This window comes from Gadus morhua, chromosome 15, assembly GCF_902167405.1.
Source record: "Gadus morhua chromosome 15, gadMor3.0, whole genome shotgun sequence".
NCBI classification, from domain to species: domain Eukaryota; kingdom Metazoa; phylum Chordata; class Actinopteri; order Gadiformes; family Gadidae; genus Gadus; species Gadus morhua.
This window is the reverse complement of record NC_044062.1, coordinates 1,296,340-1,306,503: the sequence shown is the minus strand read 5'-3', so window position 1 is coordinate 1,306,503 and position 10,164 is coordinate 1,296,340. Positions and strand designations below refer to the sequence as shown.

The following is a 10,164-nucleotide window of genomic DNA, read 5'->3' as shown; positions in this document are numbered from 1 at the left end:
CAAAAAAAAAGTACACTCCTGGGTCAATAACAAAATTTCAAGAAGAGGTCCTGATGAAAGTATAATGGCCGGGCTCATAACAGGAGAAAGTCAGAACCCATTGAAATAGAGGACCCCCTAGATTCACTGATATGTCGAGTGAGAGAGAAGATGTCCTCCTCATTGGAAAAAACTTGGAAGGTCCAGCAGGGGTTTTGGAAGCACAACACTAGAAGGCCTTCCGAACGCTAGGAAGTACAACTCTGGTGGTGGGTTTGTTTAGGCCATGATTAGACAACTCAAGGAGAGCATTAAGGCCAAGCTGTCCAACAGATCCAGAAGGAGCTGCAGGAAACAGAAGCACTAGAAGAAGAACTCCGGAGATGAAGAGGACATGAAGAAGTATAGAGTCAGGATGAGGACGGTAGGATTACTTGTGTCACGTTTTATACTTCAGAAATGTTTCATTCCGGGACAATTTTCCACTATCATACTGATTGCAATTGTCAGAATTATAAAAAAGGTTTTATCCTGTGATGAATACAAATACAGCATTATTGTAACTATTTATTTTACACATCAAAGATGTAACAAATATTTTCATTTCTTTCTAATAAAATATAAGTATAAACAAACAAAGTGCTTTGTTTTCCTCAAACTGGCCTTTTGTAAGAACTTAGTAAAATGCAGAATCCATCATTCTCATGACGTCGTCTTCTTGACATTTTGTTATGGACCCGTTGTGTGCATACGTTTTTGCTGAATGTTATTTAAAATATGATACAAATATATTTCTGAATCTGAAGTAATCACTCTTTTTTATCTTATAATAATATATTTTTATCTCATATTATGACTTACCATGGGGATGTTTTATCATCAAGACTAAGCTTTCATCTTTTTTTGGATTGGCGGAAATGGTTTTCCATAAGAAACGTTGTATTTTAACTTTAATTGTATTTTGTATCCATTCCTTTATATTTATTTTTGTCAGTTCCTTCCTACGTATTTATAGCGTTCACTGGTTTATTTACGTGCCTAACGCGCTGTATTTTCCCACGTGACCTTTCGGTCATGTGGGAAAATACAGCCAATCAGGTTGGCCAGGCGTGGTCTGCTACAGTCAGTATATCACAATAGAGGATCCCGTTACTTTGCAGATTAATATGACCACCAATATCGATTTTGATTACGATAGTACGTTGTTACAACCGAGATTTTAAACGTAGCTCAAAATTAGAAGTGGCCTGTTAGAAATTGAGGGGCGTTTTTTAGCTGATCATCATGTATACGATGCCTGAAAGCTCTGAATGCGCTGGAGACATATTCGACTGCATACAGAGAGGGAATATTGAGCAGTGTGTAGAATTGATTCAAAATGATCGATCAATTCTCAAGGAAAAAGGTAACGTAGCATGACAACTTTGAAATGGAAAGGTATCACGGTGTTACAGGAAGCTGTTGCAGTATGGAGTTGAGCACCCCGCTGTACTTGCCATGCTCTTTATTCTTCTGCCGTGAATGCAGTGTTCAGGGTAACACTTCATGAAATGTTCATGGATGTGCCTTTACGTTATGTGATTGTAATATCTCTGAAACCGGGTTAAACCGTGACCCTACTGCGTAAATGCTGTATTGGAGTTGGTGATACCAAAAAGTCTGTTTTTTTAAAGTTGGTGCTTGATTAAATATAATAAATCCTACCGTGCTTATCAGTGATCCAATTTCCCCTCAGAAATTATATGAGCTGGTTCACCTTTATGACTCAATCTCTCCAATGATTACTTATGGCTTATTGTTAGTTTCAAGACGAACAAGAAATGCAGTGAGCCGCTTAGGTGCTTGCAGCCCATTAGTGTCGATATGTCCCAGTGTGTGTCTGTAACTGCTGATGTAGGTAATGCGAATATAACTGTATTAACTGTGTGCATGCCGTGTTGTCTTTCTCCCAGGCTGGGGTGGTTTCACTCCTCTCCACTCTGCTGCCCTCCATGGAAACCGCTCCCTGGTTGAAAGCTTGCTAAGTAACGGTGCTGACCCTAACCTAGTATCCGAAGCGGGACAGACCTCATTTCACTTTGCCTGCAGGTCAGTCCCGTCCGCATTGAACAGCTCAGCCAGCGAATGTTGTCCACACTAATAGATGCACAAACCTCTAAACAATGAGTCAATGTTGGCTGGCCTTCATCACACACGATCCATTCACAAACCGCTTCTTAAAGCGAACATTGTTGTTTTGCGTGGGAGCCATCTTTTGTATTGTTTGTTGTTTTTATATTGATACGTACATTTTTAGTATGTGATGCATGATAACGGATGCTCTCTCTCGGGCCTCGGCCTCAGGCAGGGAAACATCTACATCATGCACCAGATGATGCAACACGGGGCAGATCTGAGACTGGTGGACCTGCAGGGGAAAACATCTCTGCACCATGCGGTGCTGGGAGGCAGCATGTAAGCGGAGGACACGCCCCTACATTGACATCTGGCCATCCAGTCAGCACAAGATTTACCGAAAGCTATAAGTGAAGCTGAGAACAATAAAAGCATCTCATCAAATTAGAGTATTTGCAAATAATTCAGTTTTCTCATGAAATGGTGTGCATAATACAGAGAAGCTATATCAATTAGAAAGATGAGGTGAGAGGCTTGATCTACTATTATTTGTGCATTACAGTTTAATCTCAAGATACGTAAATGGTACATCTCAACTGAGATGTGTTCTAAATCGAGCATCATAGCTCAAGTGAACAAATTGTCTTGTTTGCCGTTTGTACATATTAACCATGACCATATTGTTATCATCATACGTATTTGTTTGTTTGTCTGTTTGTGGTTAGTGTAGCCATGCATTACCTGTGGGAGACAGGAATGTTCCGGTACTCTGACTCAGACATGTATCATCTCACATCGCTGCACATGGCAGCCTCCACCAGCAACACCGAGGTGGTTCGCTACCTGCTCCGACACCAGGTGAATCCTTTCTGATCAGTCTAACACTTTTTTTCACCTTTGAAGTCAAACACCATTGTCGCGTGTCACCCATTTATTACTACTTTTAGCGCGTATCTCTCGTTTTAGTATTCTTGTGTTCGGGAGCATTCCCTGGACGTATTCAAGCTGGTAAAAGGGGTTACTTTGGTAACCATGCGACAGCATCAATTCATGCCTTTTACCCCGTTGTGTCCATCTTTGTTGCTTGCGTTACCAGAGATGTGCAGTGGATGCTCTTGACCAGGAGGGGGCGACAGCGCTCCACGTGGCCGCAGACCACGGAGGCGTGGAGGTGTGTTGGACGCTGCTGCAGAGGACCGGCTACAGGATGCTCCACTGGAAGAACCACCACGGCCTCACCCCGCTGGACCTCAGCAAGCTGGGGAAGACCTTTAGGTGAGTCGACCCATCACGGCCGTCTAAATGATACCACAGTATCATCAGTGTCCATTCCCCTTTCTTTCTCTTGGCTTGCTTTGAAGGTGAATGTTTATATTTTTCTGCTTTTTTCAGGCATCAGCAACTCACAAAATTACTGAGGCTGTATATTAATGAGCCAATGCACCACACGCCAAAGGAGTCCCACGGTGAATATACTCTTTATATTAGCTCTAAATATTCTTCAGCCCTTGATGTATCCAAGTTATTATCCAGATATAATGAGTATGAGCATGGTGAAGATGAGGAAGATGATGATGACGTGTGTGTGTGTGTGTGTGTGTGTGTGTGTGTGTGTGCGTGTGCGTGTGTGTGTGTGTGCGGCCCAGTCCTGTACTATTGGACGCTGCTCTACCCGACTCTGAGCGCCTCGGTGATCCTCATCATCGCGGCCTTGGGGGGGGGCTACGGGGGGCTTCTCTGCGGCCTGCTGTTTCCCTGGCTGGCCAGTAGCATCTTCACAGCGTTCCACCGCATGACCACCTACCAAAGGTCTCCCCGCCATCCCCCCAGACACCCCCTCACTGAGATCACTGCTCCTTCCGTCCTGGCTAATGCATCCTCTGCAGTCGTCCTGTGGCGGTCACGTGTTTAGATGCGTTGTGTGGTGTGTTTCCCAGGTTACCAAACCCCATCTACCTGGGCACGCTCTTCGCTGGCTTGTTCCACACCTTGCTCTGCTTCTATGGGCAAATCATGCTCAATATCCTTTGACACAAACTACAAGGTTCACCGTTCACTGTGGATGCTCAGTCGTTCAGCGCATGCTTTGATCCAAAGTGACCGACCTGACGGGGGTTTGAGGTCCATGTCATTAAGGAGCAGGTAAGGATGGGGCATCTTGATGAGCAGGTAAAGGCGAGGGCATCTTGCTGAAGGATGCCTCTAGGTAGACTGCAGGCATTGGGTTTTTTTCCCCTGACATTAGAAGAAAAATGATATAAATGTGAAAGCTTGTACTGATCCTTCACTGGCCCCACGCATGTGGTCCACCGGGCTCCTGGTGCAGTTCTCCATGTTCCACTTTGCCCTGGTGCTGGGGCTGCTGTGTAAGATCCTGACCCAGGACCCCGGAGCGCTGGGCCGGGCCGAGTCGGACCCCCGCTTCACCTGCATCGCAGACCTGGTGGAGAAGAACGAGAAGCCCCAGAGGTTCTGCCCCTACTGCGAGGTGAGGAGAACAGCCCCGGGTTAGGAGAACAGCCCCGGGTTAGGAGAACAGCCCCGGGTTAGGAGAATAGCCCCGGGTTAGGAGAACAGCCCCGGGTTAGGAGAATAGCCCCGGGTTAGGAGAACAGCCCCGGGTTAGGAGAACAGCCCCGGGTTAGGAGAATAGCCCCGGGTTAGGAGAACAGCCCCGGGTTAGGAGAATAGCCCCGGGTTAGGAGAACAGCCCCGGGTTAGGAGAACAGCCCTGGGTTAGGAGAACAGCCCCGTGTTAGGAGAACAGCCCCGGGTTAGGAGAATAGCCCCGGGCTGAGGGAGATGAGGGGGGATCAAAGTGGGCGGTAGGACAATCTGTGCATTTTGCACAGCATTGATGGTTCCCCCTGCAGAAACAGACTACTGCTATGAGTCCCTTGTTTGTTTCAGTTCCCATTCTATAGATGTAAAAAAAAATATTTAGTCATTTAGCAGACTTTTGTCCAAGACAAATAACAAACTGAGAACATACAAACAATAGAGCATACAATTTTAAGTGAAAAGAATTAAAATAAATGTGCAAATCGTTGAAAATGAAAGCATACTCGGCTGGTCTTGTTTGCCGCCATGTACACATGATGTACCTGCTCACCATGTACCTGCTCACCATGTACCTGCTCACCTGTACCTGTAGTCTGCACTAAACACTAAACTAAACTCACTAAACTACAACACTGGACAGCCTCAAGAGGTTCCTTGTGTGCTTTTTCTGTTGTTATTATATAAGAATATGATTCAAACAATCCGACTTTGGGAAACCTAGTCTAAAAAAGTAAGCGAACCGAAACTTTGGAGTATTAGATGAGCTCCAACGACTAGACGGGTCGTTCAGGGCGTGACGGCTGATAGACCTGAGCCTTCCAACGGTAGCGCTCCTAGCGGTCGGCGGTGTTCCGATGCTCCTGAGTGTTCCCAGTGCGCTCACACCGCGCCGCCGCTAGCGCTCTGATCACCCCCCCCCTCCTGTCCACCTCCTCCCGCAGATCTTCCAGCCCGACCACAGTAAACACTGTAAGCTGTGTGACGTGTGCGTGGCCGACTACGACCACCACTGCCTCTTCCTCAACCGCTGCGTGGGCAGGGACAACCACCGCCTCTTCCTCGTCTTCCTGATCTCCTTGGTGACCGCCCACCTCCTCTTCCTCGTCACGGCGACCAGCTACCTGAACGGCAAGAAGGCGGCCGGGTACCACGGCGCCACCTCCTCGTGGTCGTCGTGGCTACCGTTCTTAGGGGCGGAGTTCTGGGTGGCGACCCTGGCCGTCATGAACGCGCTGACATTGCTGTGGGAGGCGTGGCTGCTGAAGGAGCAGTTTGAGGCCGTGGTGGCGGGGACCACCACCTTCTTCCGACAGGACGAGGCGACGGGCCGGCGGCGGTCGCTCGGCCAGCGCTGGGCGGCCGTGCTCTCCTTCCTGCTGGAGGGGCGGGACGGCCTGGTGCGGAGGCAGGCCCCAACGGACCAGACGGCCCTCGTCATTTAGGAGCCGCCGAACCTCGGGGACGTCTGTGTCGTCGCGAAAAAAAAAAAAAAGTCCTTTGTCTACACTGAAACAAAAAAAGGATCTCAAGTCCGTTATTATTAGTATGTAACAAAAAAAATGTGACTGCCACCTTAAGTTGTTGTACTTGAATGTGAACTGTTTACTGATGAAATTGCTCTGACTGTATTTGAACGCACTACACTACTAGAGACCCTCGCGCGGTGTGGCCGTTAGGCTCATCTCCACTCAGACCTCTGAACCCCTGAGATTCTTGACTGTCAATGAAGCTGTGCACTACGGAGCTCTGGTGACCATACAGGCTCCAAGCCACGCTTTAACAACACGCATTGTCCTGTGAAGCTGGGACATTTCTCGACTGTGTTTTAGCAGAAACAAATAGGATATCTGTCTCTGTCTCAGCACGTCTGTGGTTTTATATAACACACGTTTTACCTTTTAACGTCAGTATTGCAGTTTTCAATAAAAAGCCTGCCATTGAATGACGCATGCCTGTGGTGTGACGTGTTCAGCCTGACATTTATGTTAGCGTTCTGCGTCCGGGATTAGCATATCCATCCACATAACACATGCAGCCGGCTCCAGCAAACTGCACTCCAAGAGGAAGGGCTTTCTTCCCGACTAGCATAATGCTGTTACCTCCCTGACCAGCTCCCGCTCGTTTGCACCAGGCCACTTCCTCCACTCCCGCTAATGGGCCTCCAGGTCTCTGCTTTCTTCATTACACTCATTTCCTTCATGTCCCTCAGGAACACATCTCTACATTATAGATGATGACGCACCCCGCTGCGCACTGGCTTGTTCTTTGTGTTGGACGTGAGTGATGGAGAAGATGGTGGCATGCACACACACACACACACACACACATACTCAATATGTATAGACACTTTTTTATTGGAGAGAATCTGCTTATTTTCTCACCCTCTCACCCCATGTTTATACATTGTTCAAATGGAAGTCATTAACTGGTACCTGTATTACCAATTACCCAGGTAGAGTTTAAACATCATTTGAAAGTGTTTCTAACACATTTACTTGCTGGCTTCCTCAGCCTACCACACCAAGAGGGGCGCTTTAATCAGAGCCCCCCAATGGCTCGTTAGGAGCCGCTCTAACAACCTAATTGAAGGAAAATACACAATTCACACCACCACTGTTCAATTAACAGAATCGTAAGAACTGTGAGCTTCAGAAATACCTAAATGTACCTAAAATGAACACAGCCTTGAATTATAGCTTATTAACATGCCATCAAAGGGCCTGTTTTTAAGGGACATACTGAACATGAAACTACTTTGTCTTAAACAATTCCAAATACAGTTCAACATCATTAGGCATATCCAAAAGCATTTAGGAACATGAGCAAAAGTTCTCCCCCCTGTAATCTGTGTCAGCCCTTTAGATTCCCTTTACTAAGCATAATGCAGAAGTCAGTTACAGGGTCAGGTGAAGTGGCTCAGTTTGATGCATCATTGCTGCATCAAAAAATTGAACAGGAAGTCTGCTGGAACTGTTAAGACACATAATCATGATTAAATAAAGCACGCATAACATGCTTCTGAGCAGAACATATGGCTCTGTATGAAGCCCTTTTGGGATGAAACCTTTGAATATAAGGGGAATAAATGGATGCATCTAACATTTTGATTGTATGCAGTTAACCTAGTGGTAAACCAACTGATTTAATTGGATCACAATGGGCACATTTCATCAGGAGAATTGTATTGATGGCCTAATTCTGTAATATATCATTCATTTATAGTCAGAGTCATTTACTTTCAGTGTAACCTTGCAAATGTTAGGTGAGGTTTTGGTCTATTTAATCACTTGGGCACTTTGACAACAGACAAGCTAAATGTCCTCAACATTGTTCTGCTTATGGTAAGCTTCTCACGCCGACACGCCACATCAGACCCGCCTCCAGATGAACTCAACTCCTCCATTTACTGCCACCTGGTTATCTGAATTACTAGCTACAATTATATCATCAATTAATTTCCTTGGATGATTTCAACGAAGAACATTCCTCTTTCTCTGTTTGCGGACATCCAGTCCCGCTGCAGAGAGCCAACCCACGATAAATAGGACCGGTCGGAGGCAGCAGGCATGAATCAGCCTTCAGCAGCTGGAGGAGGTCAGCCCAGGCCGCGGTGATTTACATGGACTCTGTTGTTTGGCAAAGGTAAATGACTGGCATCCTTCTGCTTCACTGTGCTTCCAGCACTGCTGGCGATGAAACTCAATTTGGTGGCAGAGAAAACCGATACCACGTTTACTTCTGAAAATATTCAAGAGGTCAGCAAATTTCACTTCTCTGTCAGTGAGCTACGCACTTCCTGAAAGAACGGGAAAATGAAAGACATCTTCGAGTAGCAAGCACAGACATGCGCTATGTTCTTAGAATGTTGTTGTGATCGTCTCTAAGACAGGACGACGATGGGGGAAACGTAGACGGCTTCGCTTCTTTGGGCCCAAAAAGAAGAAGAGTCGTCCTCAAGACTGCGCGTCATCGAGCCAGGCCGTCCTCTAGACACAACATGGCAAGTAATGTCCGAATGACTGCTTCTCTATTTGTCTCAGTGGCTATGCCTGGCCCCGGGAAGCATTCCTCAGCCTGCTGGTCAGTGTTGGGTCAATAACAGCAGCCATGCAAGGTACGTCCCTGAGCAGTGTGTGTGTGTGTGTGTGTGTGTGTGTGTGTGTGTGTGTGTGTGTGTGTGTGTGTGTGTGTGTGTGTGTGTGTGTGTGTGTGTGTGTGTGTGTGTGTGTGTGTGTGTGTGTGTGAATGGAACCATTTGAGTTGGTCAGCAATGATCAATTAAGTATAAGACTAAGCTTTTGGTAAATGCGTAATTTAGGGACCATAAGGTTTGTTTTTGTTTATGTGTGTTTATGTGTGTGTGTGTGTGTGTGTGTGTGTGTGTGTGTGTGTGTGTGTGTGTGTGTGTGTGTGTGTGTGTGTGTGTGTGTGTGTGTGTGTGTGTGTGTGCGTGCGTGCGTGTGTGTGCGTGTGTGTGTGTCCTAGTTCAGATAGAGACGATAGAGAGATGATGACCATATGGACACACAGCGATCTCCAGGACACTTGCCGTTGACGCAGAAGAAATACTATTTGGTAAAGTTATATTTTATGTTTTTATCTATTTAGGTCAAGGACAACTCATCATTGTTTTGCTAGAGTTGTTGCTCCATCATTTCATGATTTTTACGACTGTCTCTGCCAGCTTATATCTGCGTATAGTAGGGCATTTAAGTACTTTCAATTTACTACCAAGTTTCATGTATAACTACTGTATCTCATTAGTACTTGTTTATTGATACAAACTGGGAATCCTTATACTTCCAAGCTAACTCGAAGGTTACAAGCTGACTTTGCAGCTACAGACGACCTCATTTTCTCAACATACCATCTTCACTAACGCGCCATGTCAAATGTCCACTATCTATCACCCAGGCTTTTATATGGGTCTGTTCCCGGCTGCTGCCGTTTGTCTGTCTACCCCCGATCTCTCTGCATTCACACACACGAACACACGCATGCACGCACGCACGCACCCACACACACACACTCAAACACACACACACACACACACACACACACACACACACACACACACACACACACACACTGCATGTCTCGGGCCCAGCTGCTTAGGTTTCAGCCCTTATCTGCTCCATCACCTTGACTTTATTCATGGCAGGTGTGTGTTTGAGCGTGTGTGTGTGTGTGAGGGTGTGTACGTATGTGTGTGTATACGTGTTTGTGTACGTGTATGTGTGTATGTCTGTGTGTATGTGTTTACGTGTCTGTGTGCATGTGTGTGTACGTGTCTGTGTGTGTGTGTGTGTGTGTGTGTGTGTGTGTGTGTGTGTGTGTGTCTGTGTGTGTGTGTGTGTGTGTGTGTGTGTGTGTGTGTGACACCTCAGCTCTCCCTGGTAGTGGCGCTGTCGTTGGGGCCGTGCCAGGCTGGAGGCTCGTCCTAAAATATGCACTTGTGTATTTCCGCGAGCAGCCATTGTGGGAGCAGGTGCTGACACTCACACGCCC

The 10,164-nt window shown here is 46.5% G+C and overlaps 2 protein-coding genes across 7 annotated transcripts in view; both read left to right on the top strand.

The window, feature by feature from the left end:
* The first annotated feature begins 1,072 nt into the window (after positions 1–1,072).
* Positions 1,073–6,602, top strand: si:ch211-223a10.1 (probable protein S-acyltransferase 23). Its single transcript, XM_030378335.1, has 10 exons — positions 1,073–1,384; positions 1,932–2,067; positions 2,323–2,433; positions 2,820–2,952; positions 3,191–3,369; positions 3,487–3,560; positions 3,741–3,903; positions 4,032–4,114; positions 4,392–4,582; positions 5,598–6,602. The coding sequence occupies exons 1-10, from the start codon at positions 1,264–1,266 to the stop codon at positions 6,096–6,098; spliced, it is 1,692 nt and encodes a 563-aa protein (XP_030234195.1). The 5' UTR covers positions 1,073–1,263; the 3' UTR covers positions 6,099–6,602.
* A 1,841-nt stretch (positions 6,603–8,443) lies between these two features.
* Positions 8,444–10,164, top strand: part of arhgap22a (Rho GTPase activating protein 22a) — a 15,028-nt gene continuing 13,307 nt past the window's right edge. For 2 of the 6 annotated variants that reach the window (XM_030378331.1, XM_030378334.1), the window contains exons 1-2: positions 8,444–8,660; positions 9,142–9,231. The gene's annotated coding sequence lies outside the window, so the exon portion shown is untranslated. Of the gene's footprint in view, positions 8,771–9,141; positions 9,232–10,164 lie in introns of all 6 variants that reach the window. The other 4 variants (XM_030378329.1, XM_030378330.1, XM_030378333.1 and 1 more) reach the window with 3 other exon arrangements.